This window comes from Pogoniulus pusillus, chromosome 37, assembly GCF_015220805.1.
Source record: "Pogoniulus pusillus isolate bPogPus1 chromosome 37, bPogPus1.pri, whole genome shotgun sequence".
NCBI classification, from domain to species: domain Eukaryota; kingdom Metazoa; phylum Chordata; class Aves; order Piciformes; family Lybiidae; genus Pogoniulus; species Pogoniulus pusillus.
The window spans coordinates 9558908-9578871 of record NC_087300.1 but is presented as its reverse complement, the minus strand read 5'-3'; the positions used below and the strand labels follow the sequence as shown (position 1 = coordinate 9578871).

General features: G+C 50.4%; 2 protein-coding genes across 2 annotated transcripts; one reads left to right on the top strand and one right to left on the bottom strand.

The window, feature by feature from the left end:
• Nucleotides 1–285: 285 nt before the first annotated feature.
• Nucleotides 286–1099, bottom strand: ATP5IF1 (ATP synthase inhibitory factor subunit 1). The gene is made up of 3 exons (XM_064172614.1): nucleotides 972–1099; nucleotides 761–873; nucleotides 286–549 (listed from the first exon to the last, which is right to left on the bottom strand). Exons 1-3 carry the CDS (start codon nucleotides 1065–1067, stop codon nucleotides 411–413), a joined length of 348 nt encoding a protein of 115 aa, XP_064028684.1. The 5' UTR covers nucleotides 1068–1099; the 3' UTR covers nucleotides 286–410.
• Nucleotides 1100–1441: 342 nt separating this feature from the next.
• On the top strand, nucleotides 1442–19964 carry DNAJC8 (DnaJ heat shock protein family (Hsp40) member C8). Its single transcript, XM_064172575.1, has 9 exons — nucleotides 1442–1549; nucleotides 2597–2698; nucleotides 4102–4158; nucleotides 5763–5829; nucleotides 6348–6442; nucleotides 7749–7820; nucleotides 8881–8972; nucleotides 9838–9913; nucleotides 19200–19964. Exons 1-9 carry the CDS (start codon nucleotides 1481–1483, stop codon nucleotides 19320–19322), a joined length of 753 nt encoding a protein of 250 aa, XP_064028645.1. The 5' UTR covers nucleotides 1442–1480; the 3' UTR covers nucleotides 19323–19964.

The following is a 19964-nucleotide window of genomic DNA, read 5'->3' as shown; positions in this document are numbered from 1 at the left end:
CTGATTTTTGGCAGTGGAGAGCCATGCCCTCCCATGGCACTGCAACAATCTTCTCGAGACACATCTGTCTGAATCCACACAGATACCATCTTTGCTCCAACTTCACTTGCAGCTTTAGTTATAGGCACAGCAGGCATATGCAGCCATTTCTCCAAACGGAGCTGAAGAAAACAGTGCAGTTCTGTACAGGGCTGCCTACACAAAGGCATATCCTTCTTCTGGAAGAACAACATAGCTTAAAAACAGTGTACGTTTTTTTGTTTTCATTAAACAGTGACCAAAAGAGAGAGACTGAGTAGTTTATTTGACTGCTGTAGATCACAGTACAATAGCATGAATTTGGATTATGTTGGCCAAAGTATACAGTCTTCAATCAGTATTGGCCATGTACATTCGACGACAGCATCAGCTCAGTTATCTTTCAGTTTCTTGATCTTGTGCTTATGACGCTCGATTTCTTTCTGCAGACGCTCTATCTCTTTCTGGTGGTGATCAATCTCTTCCTCATGGTGTTTCCGTAAGGCTGAGAGCTGCTCCCTCTCCTTCTCCCTGCAAGAAAGCACGACACAGGGTGCAGCAACCGCACAGTCCAGGCCGGCAGCAAGCCTCGGGCGCAGGGCTCAGGAGCCGGCGCCACGGCTACAGGCGAGGCTGGCAGAAGCCCAGCTCCAGGCCACTTCGCCGGGCCCTGTGCTGCTCATCCAGGTGGCTGGGGTCTGCCCGTGCAGACCACCGCCGCCGCAGGCCGCGCCGCGCTCACCTGAAGTACCGCTCCTCCTCGGCCGCCTGCTTCTTCCCGAAGGCGCCCCCGGCCTCACGGATAGTGCCGCCGCCGCCGCCGCCCTTCCCGGCGCCTTTGCCCAGCTCGCCCAGCTGCAGAGAAAGACGGCGCTGAAGCGGGAAAGACGGAAGGGGAGGGAAGGAGGAACACCACCGGCCGGGCCCGGCCCGGCGCACTACCCCGCGCCCACCTGGTCGGCGCCCGAGCCCGAGCTCCAGCGCTGCTGTTGTACCAGAAGGGCCCCTCGCAGTCCGCCCCGTGCCGCCGCCACCGCCGCGGCCGCCATAGTTCAGCTGCCCTTGGAGCGCCGCGGACGAGACTCACCCCCGCGGTGGGGCCGCGCCCAGCCCGGCGCGTCACGGGTTGCGCATGCGCAGCCTTCGCTCTCACGCCGCCGCCTCCCCCTGCGGCCCGGGCAGGGCCGGAGGCTGTAGGCCCCCACAGCGCAGAGCCCGCGGCCGGCCGGGAGCTGGGCCGGGAGCTGAGGCGGGCAGGGCCGCGGGCAGGGCCGGGGGCAGGGCCGGGGGCAGGGCCGGGGGCAGGGCCGGGCCGGGAGCTGAGCCGGGAGCCGGGCGGGAAGGGGCCGGGCGGGAAGGGGCGGGGCCTGTTGCTATGGCGCGCGGCGGTCACGTGCCGAGTGCGCCGCCGGCCTCAGCGCTGCTCTCACGTGCGCGCGCGCGGCGTCACGTGGTGCGGGCGATGGCGGCGGCAGGGGAGCCCGGGGCGGGCGGCGCCGCCGAGGAGGCTTTCCTCACCTTCTACAGCGAGGTACCGGCGCTCCCGGCGCCGCCCGGCCGCGCTCCGCGGACTCTTCTCCCAGCACAGGGGCCTGGCCCGGCCGGGACCCGCCGCTCCGGCGGGAATCCGCTGGGCCCCGAGCCTGGCCTTGGCGCTTCCTGGGGCCGCCCGGAGCTGCTGGAGGGCGGGCAGGCGGGCGGGCGGGGCGGGAGAAGCCGCTGGCGGTGTCGGGCAGGCGACGAGTAAGTGGCTGGGGTGGACAATCGGCAGGTACCGGTGCGGTTGTGTTTGGCCTGGGGAAACGGGCCTTCGCAGTGCTCGTTGCCGCTGGCCCCGTGGCGACTCCCGCCCTCCGGGAAGCTCCTGCCGTGGTCGGGGGAAGGAGCCGAGTGCTCAGTCCTGTCTCGCCCCTCGTGTATAGCCGGTGGGAGATGCGCGCCGCGTAGCTTCTGAGTCCATCCCTGCGCTGTGCTCCATGGCTCAGCCTGTGTGTGGATACAGTGTCCTGGAACGCTGTGCGGGGCCTGCTCCCGCAGCCGCTGTCAGGCTCCGTTACCGTGCAAGGCTTGGTCTGCCTCGGCCTGCCGCAGAGAGCTGGTGCCGGGGCAGTGAGTGCTCGTTACTATAGGTAAAGGTACACGCTACATGAACAGATGTGGTTCGCCTTGGCTTAATACCGTGATCACTGAAGTGACCGAAGGGAGCTGTGGTCAGAACGAAGCACCTGTAAATTCGAACCGGGCCCACTGTGTGGCTGCGATGCCAACAGCAGGTTAACTGCAGCGGCGGGTAGGCTTCCAAGGAATCCCCATGATGGTGCTAGAGTAGGAGCAAAGTGAGGGGAAAAGCCACAGGTGTCGAGCAAGCCACGGGAGAGACAGGCAGATGTTCATTTTAGGGTGTGTAATAGTTAAAATGCAGTGTTAGAAGTACTGCTGTGCTGTACAATATGCTTGAGTAAAAGAACTACGGACTTGGCATGAGCAAAAGGTGGTGTGAATTGTATGGAACAATGCCTGGTGACCCAGGTAAGCACTCTGTGATGGTCAGCTAACATAGGCCACTCTTGTTCTTCAGGTGAAGCAAATAGAAAAACGAGACTCTGTTTTAACATCAAAAAACCAAATTGACAGACTGACTCGACCTGGATCTTCCTACTTCAACCTGAACCCTTTTGAGGTTAGTTTGAATGTTTCATCCTCTTTTGAGTTAGTATAACAACTTGCAGGTTTACTGGGTATTTTTTTCAGTAGAGGGACCAAACATAAGGAACCAAAAAAATTCTCCAGATGTCTATGGCAGCACAGAAGACAGAAGAGTGACATCTGTGTGCTGCCTCTCCTTTCCACTGGTTTACAACAGGCACAAACTATTCTCTTGACATATTGCCCTCACGTAACAGGACTGGAAGATGTGGTAGAGGAAAGTCAGGTATTTTCTGAATGCTGCAGCTGGTGTGTTCCTCAGGTTCTGTTCTGAGCAGCCTTCCAGTTGTGTCTTGCCTTTGGATGTTCATCCCACTGAACCTTAGTAGTGCATGGAATGGGCAGAGGGCTGTCAGTGCTCACACTAGTGAGTAATCTTTGAGGGGTCACTGCAAAATTCCCTTGCATGTTATCATAGAATGGGTTGGGTTGGAAAGGACCTCCAGAGGTCATCCAGTCCAACCCTCTCTGCAGTCAGCAGGGGCATCCTCAACCAGAGCTCTGTGAAGCCTCACCTTGAATATCTCCAGGGATGGGGCCTCAACTACCTCCTTGGGCAACCTGTTGCAGTGTTACACTTACGTTGATTCTACATTGCAGTCAGTTCTGAAGTCTTAACAAGTATGACAGCCTGAAGAGAGTAAATAAACAAGCTTTTGTTCATGTGGAACTGCCTTTCCCCACGTGTCTTCTCTCCCAGTATTGTCATTGTCTGCCTTTCTTAAAGCCTTGGGTGCACTTTGTAGTCCCCATTTAGGACTGGTCAGACAGATCAGTTGGCAGATTCACCTTGGCAACATGCAGTTCTCTGTATCTTGGTGTATTTGAACAGTAAATTAAGAAAGCCATTTAGAGGTAGACTCTAGCCTTCCTGTGGAGTGGTGGTTACAGGTTCTTAGTGTCAGACCAGCATGGGGCAGGCTCACTTGTTGCTTAGGTCTTTCTTTTGTTCAGTAAGAACAGACAAGAGGTCCTAAAGTCTGCCACGTCCCTAAGGAGCAGTAGGCCAATGGGCTTATTCATGGAATCCAGACATTCAGACTCAGACTGTCCTGTCTGCTTTCAAGGGATAAAAATGAATAAATTCACACGAAGCAGTATGCTTCCTGCCCAAAGTTCTCAGTTACAAATCATCTGATGGTGTCCCAAAGCCACCACATGCTTTTGTTCCAGACTGAGAGTTGCTGCAGGCCTGGGTAAGGGCTAGACTGATGGTGGCTGTCTGCATGAGAGCTGAGTGTGGAAAGGACACCAGCACAGCCAGAGCTTTCTGCCATTGTCTGTGTGCCAGAGAACCAATTGTTTAGCGCTTGCTGCCAGGAACATGAAACATGTCGAGTATTGTCAAACCAGATCTGCTCTCATGGTCTCTTCTAGGTGCTGCAGATGGATCCTGAAGCCACAGACGAAGAGATAAAGAAAAGATTCCGGCAGGTATTCAGCTTTTGCAGTTGAAGCCTCTGGAAGGAAACTAGAAGCTCAGTAGAGATTGTGCACCTGTGCTTGGGAACAAGAGAAATGGTGGCAAAGCTGTATCTGGGCAGAGGGAAGAAATGCATAGAACAGCCTTTGTCTCAGCAAGGGGAGAGCTGAAGTGTCCCTGCCCCGTGCATGGTGTGCGCTGTGATGGGGCTGGTGCAAACCGTGCCCAGGTGTGATCAGCCTGGTGAGCTTCAGTCCTTGCAGAGGCTCAGAATTCACCAGAAAGGGTATTTCCACTCAAGTGTATGAACTTGAGGAGGGCATTTCTCATGAGGTTTCTTTAAGAATTTCAGTGTCATTGCTGGTGCTGAACAGCAGCAGCCCTGCTCACTGACTTATCTGGAGGGCTCTGTGAAGCACAGTAAACAAGACCCCAGACTTACTCTGCTGACAGATCTGCAGGAGAAAATTGAGTTTGATGAGTGCATGCATCAAAGAAAGAATATTTGTAGGCTGTAAGCCTGCCACCTGAACAAGCTGACAGAGGACCATGCCTGCCAAGTTGAGATATGGACTACTGGTAGGTGTGGGAAGTGTGAGAGTAGTCTTTTAGTCTGTTGTGGAGAGTTCTGCAAATGGATGAGCTGAGGCTGTCTTAGCTTCAGGGAAATGCTTTGAAGTCAGCATGATGAAATGGAAAAAAGAGCATGGGATTGTGGACTGAAGAAGTAAAACACCTGAATGTAGATCTGCCAACAGAAGGAAAAAGACTTTGGCTGTAGCAGATCAGAGAGTAAATCAGTAGCATGCTGCTGCCTAGGGCTGGAGGCAGGCCTGTTCCTGGGGGCCAGGAAGAGCCATCTGTAGTGTTCAGGAAATAATTATTTTGCATTCTCTGGCACTGATGCAATTTTGGTTGCTGCACTGTGGCTGGTTGTGAACATTGTGCAGATGCAGATAAACAACAGACTTCAGAGTCTAGACAGCAGCAACAAAACCAGAGTAGTCTGGGGAGAAAAAGAAAAGAGTCATATGGGGAAAGCCAAAAAGAATTTTCTCTTTCCTGGAAAGAGGGAGGTGTAGGGTGTGCTTTCCAGCCCAGTTAAGATTGCCCTAAAGATGGTAGTGAGTAGTGTCCTGTCTCTGCTGGGCAGAGCAGAGAGGAAGGAGTTTTAGCTTTCATTAAAGGAACCTAAGGAAAATCTTATGCTGCCCTCTTTTTGACGGTTTGATAGTTGCAGAGCCTTGGCAGTACCGGAGAACATCTTAGGAGACATTGATTAGAAGGTAAACCTCGATTGAGGAAGACTTTTGTAGATTAGTTTCTTAAGGTGAAGGACACTTGGGTGACCAAGGGCTTTGCAGCTGGTCCCAGGCCTTGCAGCTGAAGGCTGTCTCAGGATGCAGTTTTTCCCAGCCAGCCTATACAGGGCCTGTACTGGCTCTGTAAGCCGTTACTGATGCACATTGCTGCTCACCAGCTGCTTCGTCAGTTCCCAGAGGAGTGTGATCCCTTGTGCTTCCTTCTGTCTGAAGTGATTTCCCTCCTCTCACAGGCACCCCTGGAGCACTCCCCTTTCAAAGTACCATTGACAGCCAGATCCTTTCTCTTGCAGTTGTCCATACTGGTGCATCCAGACAAAAATCAGGACGATGCAGACAGAGCCCAGAAGGCGTTTGAAGGTAAAGCTCTCACCCGTTCCTGCACACTGGCAGTTGGACTGCTTGAAATGCTCCCTCGGGGTGCAGCCCCCGGCAGGATTGCCAAAGCTGTCGCTAGGTGGCAGTCCCCATGCCTGTCCCTCCCCACTGGGCACAAACTCGGTCCTGGGCTGTCCAGGCTGTTTGGAAGCTGTTTGAGCTGTGCTTTGGCATTCAGAGCCCAGGCAACAGCAGGAGCTGATGTTCCCGATGTGCTCTGCGTTACTGTGGGGTGTTATGCAGCTTTAACCTGACCTTATGCCCTGGCAGGGCCAATGCCTTCACCCTACTAACTCCAAAAGCTACCTGAGAGCTTCTGGCTTTGCTCTACCCCAGATTTCATTTGACTAATTGTGATACCACTTACCCATAGGTACTTAACCTAACCAAGCAACCCCCCAAATTCTAGGAAGTGAAATGCGTGTGGTCAGCAGGCAGCAATGTTGTGCTGCTGTGGGGGTGTGCCTGCTGGTGCAATTGATGCTGATGCTTTCTTGTAGCTGTAGATAAAGCATACAAGTTACTGCTGGATCAGGAGCAGAAGAAGAGGGCCCTGGATGTGATACAGGCAGGAAAAGAATATGTGGAACACACTGTAAGTATTCCATGGTAATTCCCAGAGGTGCAGGTGAGTGGTAGTCAGTCATTCATAACATGCTTTTTGGTTCACCTGCTGCATATTCAGGTCATTAAAAGGTGAGATAAGAGAACCTTCTACTGAAGGTGTTCAGGTAGACTCAGCTCTTCAGGACATGAGCAAGTATGCTTCATCCAACACCAGTGCTGAGTTCAGTGCAGGATGCTTCAGTGAAATTCAGTACTTCACAGAATTAGGTCAGACCACATGATCTAACCTCAAGTTTTTCAAGTCTGAATGAATGATGCAGTTGAGTTGTGTGTAGATGGAAGAAAGTGAGTGGTGACAGCAGGAAACTGGGAAGTTTTGGGGAAACTGGCCTCCAAGACCAGGGAAGGAGCTTGGATTGTGCTGACCAAGAGCTTGGTTGAGTTGTGTGGATGGACTAAACAACAAGAAGCTTGAGGAAGCAGATGATAAGGGGGGCTCAGATACTCAGATGTTCTGCTGGGTGTTGTTGGTCTTTTGACTGTTACAAACCAAAACAAACTGATTTGGGTGGTGCATCTTGCCTGTTAATGTATCTTAAACAAAAAGCAGCAAAGGGATTGTGTTGAATGAATAGTATCTAACACAGGATTTTAAATTAATAGTTCAGCTGGCAGTGATCTTCTGTGTCTTTATCTAGACCTAGGACCAGAAGTCTAAAATAAAACATTGGTCCAAATGCAGAGTTTGCTGTCATCCAAAGTTCTTCCTGCATCTGGGATGGAAGGGAGCTCCAGAGCTCATCCAGTCCAACCCTTGTGCTTAGCAGGCACATCCTCCACTAGAGCAGGTTGCCCACAGCCCTCTCCAGCCTCATCTTGAATATCTCCAGTGATGGAGCCTCAACCACCTCCCTGGGCAACTTTTTGCAGTGTTCCAGCAGCCTCCTGCTGCAGAACTTGTTCCTCACATCCAATCTCAATCTGCTCTGCTCTCATTTCAAACTATTGCCCTCTTCCTGTCCCTGCAGGCCTTTGGCAACAGTCCCTCTGCAACCTTCTTGTAGCCTCCTCAGGTACCAAAGGCTGCTCTCTGGTCTCCGTGGAGCCTTCTCTTTTTCAGGCTGAACACCCCCAGCTCCCTCAGCCTGTCCCCATAGTGGAGGTGCTCTAGCCCCCTGATCATTTTTGTGGCCCTCTGGACCTGTTCCATCAGGTCGATGTCATTCCTGTATTGAGGGCTCCAAAGCTGCATGCAGGACTGCAGAACTACTTGTGTATAATTTTGTAAGCCCTATAAAACTTCTGAGGCTCTTGTTTTTGTTGTTACTCTGTAGGTGAAAGAAAAAAAGAAGCAATTGAAGAAGGATGGAAAACCTCCCACTGTAGAAGAGGATGATCCTGAAGTTGTAAGTTACAGTGCTGTTCAGAGAAACTGGGGAGTACAGGGTGTGTTTTGAGGAATTAAGAGTCAAAATCAGTGCTGGAATGTTTAATAGACTTGTTAGAGTGTTCTGCATCCTTCCATTTAGAGAAAAATGGGAGAGTTGGGTAGCACCTGTGTGTTTTAGACAGCAGTTCATCTGTGAGGAGTGAAGGTACCATAACCTCATGGAGCTCACATCCAGGTCTTTTCTTGGAGCAAGTCTTCCCTGCTGCACAGGCTCCCTGAATGGACTTCGTTGTTACACTCTGCATGCTGGAGCTGTGGTGTCCTTCCAGCAGAACCTGCTGCAGCATCTCCAGCATGCTCTTGGGGACACTATAGTGAGGACTGTCTTGGTTGTTTGCCATGCAGCATGTGAGGTGTGGAGCTGTGCTGTGTCGTGCTGCAGCAGTCACCGTCAGAGAAACAGGCAGGACACATCTGAGCTCTTCCCTGGCTTCTAGTCTGAAGCAGCCAGGTGACGTTAGAGCCTTTAGCACCATGGCAGGGGATTGTCAAGCACTGACCTCTTTAGTCTCACTGTTGTCACCTTTTTGTTTTCCTACAGCATTATTTTTCCTCTTGATACCATCACAGTATCCAACCCCAAACCATGTTACTCTGCTTCAGAAGTCTCTTGCCCTTCTCTAATGCTGGAGTTTGGTTTAAGCCATCTCTTGTTGGAAAGCCAATGTTAGAGTTTTGCAACGCAACAATAAGATCTGCTGGGAAATCACTGTCTAAGCAGTGACCCTTTTTTTGGTCAAATATAACCTTGCAAGACTTAACAGGGGATTAAGAGAGGTTGAAATGAACAGTTCTGTTTAGGCACAAATGAAAATGAGACCAATATGAAGCTAATGAGAGTCGTTTGCCAGTGCCAGGGCTAGAATTCTATCAGAAGCATTTCCAGCCTTTGTGTGTCCCTCTGCTAGTGCCTGCTGGCAAGGCTGGGGGGGGTTTGTGAGCACATTCTTGTGTGCAGCAGAGTTCTCTAACTGTGTTAGGGGGCACTCTTTTAAGACTGAATTTGTGTTTTACAGTTCAAACAAGCGGTGTACAAACAGACAATGAAGCTTTTTGCTGAACTGGAAATCAAGAGAAAAGAAAGAGAAGCAAAAGAAATGCATGAAAGGTATGAGCAGCATTCTGCTTCTGCAGTTCAGGCCCTCCCTCCCGCCTCAGGCTTCCTCAGAGTAGATAAGAGTCTCAGAAAATCCTAAATGGGAACAGTCCTCTGGAGATCATCTTGTCCAGCCTCCTGCTGAAAGCAAGGCCTTGGATTAGATTAACAAGGGTCTAATTCCTGATTTCAGCAATTACAGTTCTCCTGTCTGGGTAACCTGTGGGGTGTGGAGCTCTGTGCCAACAGGAGGCTTGCCCTGCTGTGGAGCACAGCAATGTGTTTGGTGTGCACAGTGGGAGCCAGGCCCAGCACCTTTCTGCCTGTTGCAAACATGCCAAGAATTGATTTTTTAAATTCTAATTCAGTGCCAGAAATATCCTGTGGCATTGTGGCCCTGAGCTGTTGTAGGTGTACTAAGCACCTTGCTGAGCGGTCCCAGTGGGTGCATCGTGTGGAGGGGGTTTATGTCAGTCAGTGAGGGCAGTACAAGGGGCGACTGCTTTTGATTAGAGAGTAAAATTAAGGGGGGGAACACCTTCATTTTTACCTTGCATCCTCAAGTGTTCCCTAACGTCTCGAAATGTGCCCTCTCAACTGATTTAGAGACTTGGCACTGGCTTTGTAAAGGAGTCCAAATGGTTTTGCTGAGCCAGAGAAGTTGACTCACTGGTGCCAGTGGTGCCAGACCATCTTCTGTGCTCCCTGCTCTTCTGGATCTGAAATCGAGTTCTGTCTTAGGTCTGTGTATTTGTCTTTTCTGATAAGCACTTCTACCTCTCAAGAGAAGAGCTTTCTGAGGTGTTTTGGAAGTATTGCTGTGTGTCTCTAAAGTAGGTGCTTGTGGTTCAGAACTGCTCTGTGGCTTCCCTTCCAGGAAGCGGCAGAGGGAAGAGGAAATAGAGGCACAGGAGAAAGCCAAACGAGAGCGAGAATGGCAGAAGAACTTTGAGGTAATCAGCAGCTTAACTTGCAGCATGAGCATCAGTAGTTCTTACCCAGGCTACAGGGAGTGCTTCTGGAGGGGACTTTTTGTCTGCAGGTGTTGAAGATAATTTCAGTGGACACTTAGTAATGAACCTGCACAAGCATAGGTGCTGTGGGGAGAAGAGCCCAGTCTTGGAGCTTTGGTATCACTGTCCTGAGACAAGTCTGACAAACTGAGGTGTGGATGGTTTCAGCTCTGGCAGCAGCTCATTCTTTTCCCTAGTCACAAGTTTGAATTGCTGCTTAGCCCTGCTCACTGGTGACTGTCCTGGATTAGGGTGGATCCCTCCCCCAGGAGAATAAACTCACCACAACACAGATTTTTTTGGAAAGTCAGGGAAAGATGAAATTGTATTTTTTGTAGTTTCAGTGTAACAGTATAAACTACTAGGGAAAAATATAATGACTTTAAGGAAGATGGGGAAGGGGTCAGGCAGTGGTGGAGCAGCAAATGCAGCAGCAGCCAAAGCAGCAGGAGGGAAGATAGCAGGGGAAAGAGCAAGCTGTGCCTCTAGACATAAAGCTCTTGATGCTCCATTGAAATTGTATTAACTCATCCATTGTTGCCATTCTGTGGCCCCTCCCTGGAATGTTCACCTCTCCCCTATGTCTGAGCTAGAAAATCAGCTCAAATGGCCACAATCCACCCCTTTAATATAATTCCCATTGCAGCATCAAGTCGTTCCATCTAACTAGGGATAACATCAGTGTTGTGGACGATTGTTGTCCAGGCTTCAGGCATTTTTCTCCAACTCCTCTCATGCCTCTCCTCATTTCCATCTGCCTGAGACGTCAACTAGCTCAAAGGTTTTTCAAGAAACAGTCAGATGTTTTCCTCAGTGAATGGGATGGAGCAGGACTCTTGGCACTCACAGGGTTCATGCCCATGTACAGTGGGTCCTTCATGGGTTTTATGGGCACCACAATCATCTGCAAAAGAACTCATAACAACATATCTACATTCTCTCTGCCAGTGTCAAGTTTGTGCATAACCCAATATGTATGACCAGGTCCTTCAGCAGAAACCACCCTCGGACAGGTGTAGCCTCCCCTGAAGGGGAGAATACCCAAACAGACTTCTCCAACAAATTCTTTTCACAAATGACAGGAACCCTGTCACTTGCTACCTTTTGTAGCACATCTGAATAAGCTGGACCTGCTCAGTTGGTAGAACCTCTACTGTTCACTACCCAGGTAGCTTGGGCTAGATGTTTCTCCCAATTCTTTAAGGTTTCTCCCCCCACTGCCTCTAAAGTTGTTTTTAGCAAGCCATTGTAATGTTTGATTTTGCCTGAGGCAGGTGCATAATAGGGGATGTGATAGATCCACTCAATGCTGTGCTCTTTGGCCCAAGTTTTTATGAGGTTGTTTTTAAAGTGGGTTCCATTATCTGATTCAATTCTCTCTGGAGTGCCATGTCGCCACTGGATTTGTCTGTCCAAGCCCAGAATGCTGTTACGTGCAGTAGCATGGGAAACTGGACAGGTTTCCAGCCATCCAGTGCTTGCTTCTACCATGGTGGGCACATGCTGCTTTCCAGTCCGAGAACGAGGTAGAGAGATGTAATCAATCTGCCACGCTTCACCATATTTGTACTTTGCCCATCGCTCACCATACCACAAGGGCTTCAGATGCTTGGCTTGTTTAATAGCAGCACAAATATCACAGTCATGTATAACTTGTGTTATAGTGTCCATGGAGATGTTGATTGCTCTGTCCCGTGCCCATTGGTAGGTAGCATCTCTGCCTTGATGTCCTGAGGAATCGTGGGCCCACCGGGCTAAGAACAGTTCACCTCGGTGTTCCCAATCTAAATCCAAATCACAATTCACATCGGTTTGAAACAGCTTGTCAGCCAAATCTGCCTGATGGTTGTGCTGATGTTCCTCAGTAGCTTTACTCTTGGGCATGTGAGTGTCTGTGTCCTACTCTTACAGGGGTTTTCTCTAGATGGGTAGCAATGTCCTGCCATGAGTCAGCAGCCCAAATTTGCTTTCCTTTCCGTTGCCACTTATTTCTTTTCCAGTCCTTTAGCCAACCCCATAAGGCATTAGCCACCATCCACGAATCAGTATAGAGGTAAAGCATGGGCCAGTTCTCATGCTCAGCCACATCAAGAGCAAGTTGGACAGCTTTTACCTCTGCAAACTGGCTTGACTCACCTTCTCCAGCTTTTGCTTCAGCCACTGCTTGCAGAGGACTCCAAACTGCAGCTCTCCATTTTTGCTTGTTTCCAACAAGGCGACAGGAACCATCAGTAAATAGAGCATAGTTCCTTTCTTCTTCAGACACATCACAGTAAGGAGGAGCTTCCTCAGCCCAAGTTATTCGCTCCTCTGGAGGATTTACACAGTTTGTGCCTTCTGGCCAGTTGGTGATCATCTCCACTATGCCAGGTTGTTCAAAACTCCCCATGCGTGCTCGCTGTGTTATGAGAGCCATCCACTTAGACCAGGTAGCATCGGTTGTGTGATGTGGCGATGACCTCTTTCCTTCAAACATCCAGTTCAAAACTGGTAATCTGGGAGCCAAAAGAAGCTGAGAGTCTGTTCCAATTACTTCTGAAGCAGCTTTTACACCTTCATAAGCAGCAAGGATCTCTTTCTCCATTGGTGTATAGTTTGCTTCTGACCCTCTATATCCTCTACTCCAGAAACCAAGTGGTCGGCCACATGTTTCTCCTGGGGCTCTCTGCCATAGGCACCAGGTTGGGCCATTATCACTTGCAGCCGTATACAGAATGTTCTTAATGTCTGGACCAGTTCGAACAGGCCCCAAACCCATTGCATGAACTACTTCCTGTTTTATCTGATCAAAGGCTGCTTTCAGGTCCCCACCTAAAGTTGTTCCTCTTTTGAGTCACATCATAGAAAGATTTTATAATTTGGCTGTATCCAAGGATGTGCAGCCTCCAAAATCCAACTGTTCCTAAGAAAGACAATGTGTCCTTCTTATTTGTGGGATTTGCCATGGCAGAAACTTTATCACATCCATTGGAATGTGGTGGTGACCATCTTGCCAACGAATTCCCAGGAACTGGATCTCTCTAGCAGGTCCTTTCACCTTGTCTCGCTTTATGGCAAAACCTGCCTTCAGCAGAATGGCAATTATTTTGTTCCCGTTCTCAAAAACTTCTTGTGCTGTGGTCCCCCAGACAATGATGTCATCAATGAACTGCAGATGCTCTGGAGTTCACCTTTCTCCAATGCATCATGGATCACTGCATGACAGATCTTTGAGCTGTGCTTCCACCCCTGGGGCAGTTAAATGTATACTGAATCCCCCTCCAAGTGAAAGCAAACTCTGCTATTGGGATAGAGAAGAAAGCATTAGCAACATCTGTGGTTGCATACCATTTGGCCTCCTTGGATTCTAGCTCATACTGGAGTTCTAACATGTCTGGCACAGCAGAACTCATGGGCAGAGTCACTTCATTTAGGTCGTGAACGTCAACTGTCAGTCGCCACTCTCCATTTACCTTTCGCACAGGCCATATGGGACTGCTGAAAGGTGAATGGGTTTTGTTAATGACGTCCTGGTGCTCCAGACGACGAATCAGGTCATGTATGGGCACCAAAGAGTCACGGTTTGTTCTATATTGCCTGTGGTGTACAGTTTGAGTGGCAACTGGCAACTTCACATCCTCTACATTATGCTCTCCAACAACTGCAGACTCATCTGAGAGCTCAGGCCTAGCAGACAACTTCAGTCTATCTCCAACAGCTTCTACAGTTACTATTCCAAAGGTCCATTTAAAACCCTTGGGATCCTTGAAGCACCCTTCTGTCAGAAAGTCAATTCCCAAAAGGCAAGGTGCACTTGGACCCGTTACAATGGCATGCCTTCGCCAATCACTCCCAGTCAAACTCATCTCTGCCTCTAACCTTGTCAATTCTTGAGAGCCTCCTGTAATTCCAGAAATAGTAATAGACTCCATTCCTTCAGAATTTGAAGGCATCAATGTACATTGAGCACCTGTGTCCACCAGAGCCCTGTATTTCTGAATTTTCAAGGTACCAGGCCACCTAACATACGCATTCCAGTATATCCTTTTATCTTCCTGGTCCCTGGCCTCCGCCTGGTAAGAGGCAAGGCCCCCTAATGTTGGCCATTACAAGTGCAGTTGGCACAGTGTTTAATGGTATTAGCTGAATCATTGCCAGAACTGTCTGAGTCATGTGGGGAAACTGAGGCAACTACTCTTAGTCTTCTCATTCTGCAACTCTCACTGTTTTCAGGAGAAGTGAGGTAGGTTTCCCATCCCAGTTATCCATGTTTTCACCAAATTGGTCACATAAGATTACCCAAAGAGACCCACGTGACTCTTGTCTATTTTTTAGTGAGCTAGTTTGAATTGGTCTTCTGGGAGGACTCCTATCTCTGATGGCCGAGACATGTACTCACTCTGAGGGTGAGGAAGAAAGTTCACTGTCCTTTGCCAACTGGGATATGGAGGTTTTAAATTCCTCCTTGAGTTGTTTCATGCTATCTTTAATCTCTTCAGCCATAGTATTTATGGCTGACACCATGGCATTAAATGTAAGGCTGTCCTCTATTTGCCTCATTTGATCAGCAAACTCACAGTCAGAGGAGTTGTTTCATCGTCTTTCCCCACCATTTTACTTGCCAATATATGGGCATAATTAGAGGGGGCGAGCTGAATAAGTTTCTTTAGGAGAGCTCAGCTCATAGGTATCTCATCAGTGTCCTCTGTTGCATAATCTCCATAGATTAGCTCTTTTATGGCCATCTCTGCAAGCACTGAACCCCCTGCTCAGCTGTATTCCAGCGTGAAGGTCTCCAGGGTAAATCATCCCTGTTGGGGTACCGAAGTACCACAGCTGTCAATACGCCTGACCAGAGGTTAGAGTTGCCACCGAGATGTCCTAAGTGCTTATCTATGCCATTGTCTCTCGAGGAAACTCCCAACTGCCTTACTGTCGGAGGGTTTATTTCTATGGTGTCCATGCCTCCATCCCAGCGTCTGTTCAGCCAACTCATCAACAGTGCTCACTCTTTCCAGGCATAGTCTTGCCTAATATGCCTGACCTTCTTCTCGGCAGAGACAAGTGGGGCTAAGGCAGGAGCAGTGGAATTAGCAGGCTCCATGGTGTTAGTGGGTTCACCCTCCAAGGACCCCACTGCATCCCCTGATACCGCTTCCAGTCCCCTGGTTGCAGGTGAAAGAACCTTTGCCTCAGCAGCCTCTCTACTGGCAGAGGCTCTGGTGTCAGCGACTCTCCTACAGATCAAAACGTTCGAGCTGCGTTTTCCACAAGCAAGTTCCTCAACTTTATCCATCCGAGGGACTTTGCCATAGCCCACACCGTCTGCAGGCAGATCCGGCACTGCTGCCGCAGCAGCCCTTTGTGGCTGCACCCCCACAGGGGTTCCCTTGCTCCTACCCTTACTTTCCTCCATTCTATTCAGTACGAACGTGAGGCAGGTAGCTTCCTGCCTCCACGCTTCAGGGTCAGTGGGGTACAGGCCATGACCACTACTTCTTCCTCTTGCAAAGGTCCCGAGACAGGATGTTTCACTGCTCTACGAGCAGTGCATCTGCCCGGGGCCACGCGTGGCCTTCCCTCCCCCGGTGCCGTGGCCTTCCCTCCCCCGGTGCCGTGGCCTTCCCTCCCCCGGTGCCGTGGCCTTCCCTCCCCCGGTGCCGTGGCCTTCCCTCCCCCGGTGCCGTGGCCTTCCCTCCCCCGGTGCCGTGGCCTTCCCTCCCCCGGTGCCGTGGCCTTCCCTCCCCCGGTGCCGTGGCCTTCCCTCCCCCGGTGCCGTGGCCTTCCCTCCCGGCTTGGGTTGCAGACTCTGTCTTTAACCCGTATCTCCCTACTACTGCCTCCAGAGAAGGTAAAACCCTCACTTTGTAGCCTGTTTATTCCTGCATCTCTCTTGTCTCCAAACTACAATCAGACCTGCAATAGCAGCCAGAAACATCAAATTCAAACATAGTAGGCAGGCCACTGGGTAACTCAGCTCTCCCAAGTAACTTCTAGTCTCTGACACCAGCACAACATATGGCACAGCCTCAGTGACATTCCTAAACCCTAAAACATCCGTAACAAACTTTCCAACCTTCGCTAACGCAGATTTTGCTGAGCTCCAGACCATCTTAGCAAGGAACAAACACACCTGGTAGTGCACCACAGTGGTAAAGCACTGCTGAACTGAGAAAGTCAAAATTGAAGCAATAATGGGCCAAAGAATACCAAACAAATTCATTTTTCCCTGACTTCCTTGTCCTGATTATCAATCAAAAGAAAAAAGCAAACCAAGATCGTGCCCCACGTTGGGCACCAAAAGTTAATGTCCCGGGTTAGGGTGGGTCCCTCCCTGGGTCCCTCCCCCGGAAGAATAAACTCACCACAACGCAGATTGTTTTGGAAAGTCAGGGAAAGATGAAATTGTATTTTTTATAGTTTAAGTGTAACAGTATAAGGAGAAATAAACTACTGGAGAAAAAATATAATGACCCTAAGGAAGATGGGGAAGGGGTGAAGCAGCAAAAGCAGCAGCAGCCAAAACAGCAGGGCGGGAAGATAGCAGGCAGGTGCAGCTCGAGCAGCAGAAGCCAGCAAGGGGGAAGAACAAGCTGTGCTTCTGGCATAAAGCTCTTGGTGCTCCAGTGAAATTATATTAACTTATCCATTGTTGCCATTCTATGGCCTATCCCGGGAATGTTCACCTCTCCCCTAGGTCTGAGATGGAAAATCAGCTCAAACTGCCACAGTGACCAGGAAGGGTTCATCTGGCAGCCGTTCAGCCACTGTGGGTGGTACTTTCTGGTCTGACAGGCACAGAACCACATCTCCCACACATGTCACAGGCTGGGTCCTGTCACTTTGACCCTCTCTGTACTCAGGATTGAGACCCATTAGCAGCAGCTTTGTGGTGGTTGTTCTGCTATGCCAGGGGACAAACCCGCTCTCTGCCAAAAGCTTGATCAAGCCTCTATGGCTGCCCTCGTTACACAGGAGAGGTAAAGTCTTGTGACTTCCTGTCTGCAGGAAGGAGGTCAGCAGTGGTGTGCAGAAGCTCCAGACAAGGTGAGCTGGCTTGTTCATTTGAGCCAAAGCTGGATCATGGATCCCAGTCTGTGTTCAAGAGGACTTTAAGAAAGAGGGTGTCTGGGAGAGAGGTGCTTGAGCTGGGCTGGCATCTGGTGGCAAGCAGCCAGCCAGGATACTTCTGCAGACTCATCTGGGCAGAGTTTGTATTCATGTGGTACATGACATGGATGTTGTGGAGAGCTTGTGTACTGGTGCTGTGGTTTTGTCATCCCATGCTAGAGAGAGAAGTGAGCATGGCACTGGCCTTGCTGCTGGCAGCTCTGTGTCCTTGTGCCAGGGTGGCCACAGCAGTTGGATGTCAGTGCTGTGGGGATGCAGTGAAGCAGAGCAGCTGAGGAGATGTGAGCAGGTACTGCAAGCAAGTAATGAGGGACCAAACAGGGGAGCTGCAGAACTGCTGATCCTGCAGCTCTGAGTTCTTGCATGTCCTCCTCCACTCTTGAACAGCTGAACCTCTGCTCTTGCAGCTGTCTTCTCCAGCCTTGCTGGTGCCTATTTAATCCATGTGAAAAGAGCATCAAAGCTTGGTGTTCGTGTCCAGGATGGGTCCCTGCAGGACACAAGAACAAGAAACTGCTGCTGAGGGTGGCTGGAGACAAAAGAACACTTGAATGCTTGGCTGCTAGCTCAGTGGCTGCCTTCAAAGCCTGTCCCATAGGAGGAGCTGTTTCAGGTGGTGGTTCAGCTGTTAAGAACACCCCAGAGTTGCTGTTCTGCAGCTGAGCTTCTGTCCACCAACAAACTAAGAAACAAGAAGTATAGAACAGAAGCTGCTAGAACAGGAGCTGCTGGACAGTCTCATCCTAGCAAAGGTGTGATCACAGAATGGCTGAGGTCGGAAGGGTCCTCGGGTCCATCTGATCCAAGCTCTCCCTGCTCAAGCAGGGCCACCTAGAGCTGCCCAGGACCATGTTCAGATGACTTTGTAGTATCTGCAGCCATGGAATCTCTGTGGCTTCTCTGGGCGACCTGTTCCAGAGCTCAGTCACCCTCCATGGAAGCATGTTTGCAGATGCTCAGGTACAGCCTACTGTGTTTCAGTTTGTGCCCTTGGCCTCTGGCCTTGGCACTGGACACAAGTAAGAAGAGCCTGGCTCAGTCTTCTTCCCACCACGTAGACATCATTGAGATCCCCCTGAGCCTCTTTTCTCCAGTCCTCATCCAAAAGGCACACTCGTGGCCCTTTGCTGGGCTTTCTGCCAAGCTCTGTTCAGGCAGATGCCCTCACGCTGTGCTGGTGCCAGGGGTTGTTCCTGCTGAGCTGCATGAGGCTCTCATTAGCTCACATCTGGCTCCAGCCTGTCAGCATCCCTCTGGATGGCAGCATGACCCTCTGGGCTGTCAGCTTCTCCCAGCTTTGGATCACCTGCAAACTTGCCAAGGTGCTCAGCCTCATCATCCAGATCACTGACCCCATCACACCATGGGGAAGCAGGGCAGGGAAGCAGGCAGCTGTCCTGGCCAGAACCTGTGTGCAGCACCAGTGCTGCAGGCACTGCATGGGCAGGTGGAACTTGAGTGTATGGATCCCATGCTGTGAGGCAGAGCCTCCTTGGACTTCTGTCCAGCTGTGCAAAGCCTTCAGCCTGCAGGGATTGTAGGCTGGCTTGGGGGAAGGATTTTTGGTTGCTGTGTTTTATAGGAGGGGTTTCTGTTCTGTAGGTAGGTCAGGGAGGGGAGAAAAGGGCATTAGAGACCTGTTCTCACTGTGTCTTTGTGATGAAGCCTGGGGCAAGAAGCATGAGAGAAGACAGCAGTATGGTTCCCTTCCCCTTCTGCCTGTCTCCAGGCTGTAGCTCAAGCAGAGTTGTCTCAGGGCTGTGGGGCAGAGCAAGGCAATAGCACCTTCTGGGCTGGCAGACCAGAGCCCTGCACTGCAGAGGAGGTTTCTTGTTTCCTTTGTACATCAGAGAATCCAGCACCAGTCAGGACTGCACATCTCAAGCTGATTGCTTCTGAAGCAAGATTAATGCTGGTGCTGGTGTTTGTGAGCTCCTCTGTGGTTCCACTGAGCTGACTGTCTTGGCTCCTCACAGTGTCTGTCTGTCCTGGCTGCCAGGGTGCTCCATGCTGGATAAGTGGGAAATTGCTACTGTTCCACTGCTACCAGTGTGTGCTGCCTGTGCTCTGCCTCCTGCACTTCTTCACTCTCACATTGCCTCTCTCTCATTCCCAGGAGAGTCGGGATGGGCGTGTGGACAGCTGGAGAAATTTCCAGGCAAATACAAAGGGAAAGAAGGAAAAGAAGAACAGGACCTTCCTGAGACCTCCCAAAGTAAAAATGGAGCAGCGCGAATGATCCTGGCAGCACTGCCCAAGTGCAGCTCCTCAGTCCCTTCCCTGCTTTTAAGGACTCATTGGCACCTAGAGTAAGATTTGCTTTTTAGTAGACTCTTTGTTTCCAGTACAATTAATTATTGGTCAAAGTATTTTTTGTACTCTGTCCATCTGAACTAGGGCCATAGTAGGAACTTTGCCAGGACCCTGCTCCACGTAAAACCCTTGGCTTAGGAGGGTCCCCACTGTTTGCTGTCCTGTTTGTCTGCTGCCCTGTAACTAAATGTTTTGTACTTCCCAGATTGTGCTGTTTCACCACTTCCATTTCTAGTTTGAGAGCTGAACAAAATACTGAGAATGCATCCATCCTTTCCCAGGCATCATCTTGCTCAGCAAGTTCAGCTTTGGAAAGGGCTGAACTGACCCTGGGAATCTGCTTCCAGCACTGCGCAGTGCAGCTGACCTGCAGCTCCTCACTGAACTGTGGTGCTTGGAAGAACGTCCCCAAAATCTGATTTCCAAACTCCTATCCCAGCTCTCAGGCTCAGACCTCTGTTAATCTCAGCCCTTCCTGCAGGTCACTTCCTGCAAAGGGACAATAACCTCTCCTATGATTAGTTAAGTTGCAATGGTCTGTATGTAAAATAAATTTTTACCCAAGTTC

Excerpts from the sequence above, each read along its gene's own strand:
- ATP5IF1 (XM_064172614.1), bottom strand. The coding sequence starts at position 1,067 with ATGGCGGCCGCGGCGGTGGCGGCGGCACGGGGCGGACTGCGAGGGGCC. Across the intron at positions 874-971 it reads CGGGCTCGGGCGCCGACCAG|CTGGGCGAGCTGGGCAAAGG; the intron begins GTGGGCGCGGGG and ends CTTTCTCTGCAG. Across the intron at positions 550-760 it reads GAGGAGGAGCGGTACTTCAG|GGAGAAGGAGAGGGAGCAGC; the intron begins GTGAGCGCGGCG and ends GCTTTCTTGCAG.
- DNAJC8 (XM_064172575.1), top strand. The coding sequence starts at position 1,481 with ATGGCGGCGGCAGGGGAGCCCGGGGCGGGCGGCGCCGCCGAGGAGGCT. Across the intron at positions 1,550-2,596 it reads TCCTCACCTTCTACAGCGAG|GTGAAGCAAATAGAAAAACG; the intron begins GTACCGGCGCTC and ends CTTGTTCTTCAG. Across the intron at positions 9,914-19,199 it reads AATGGCAGAAGAACTTTGAG|GAGAGTCGGGATGGGCGTGT; the intron begins GTAATCAGCAGC and ends TCTCATTCCCAG.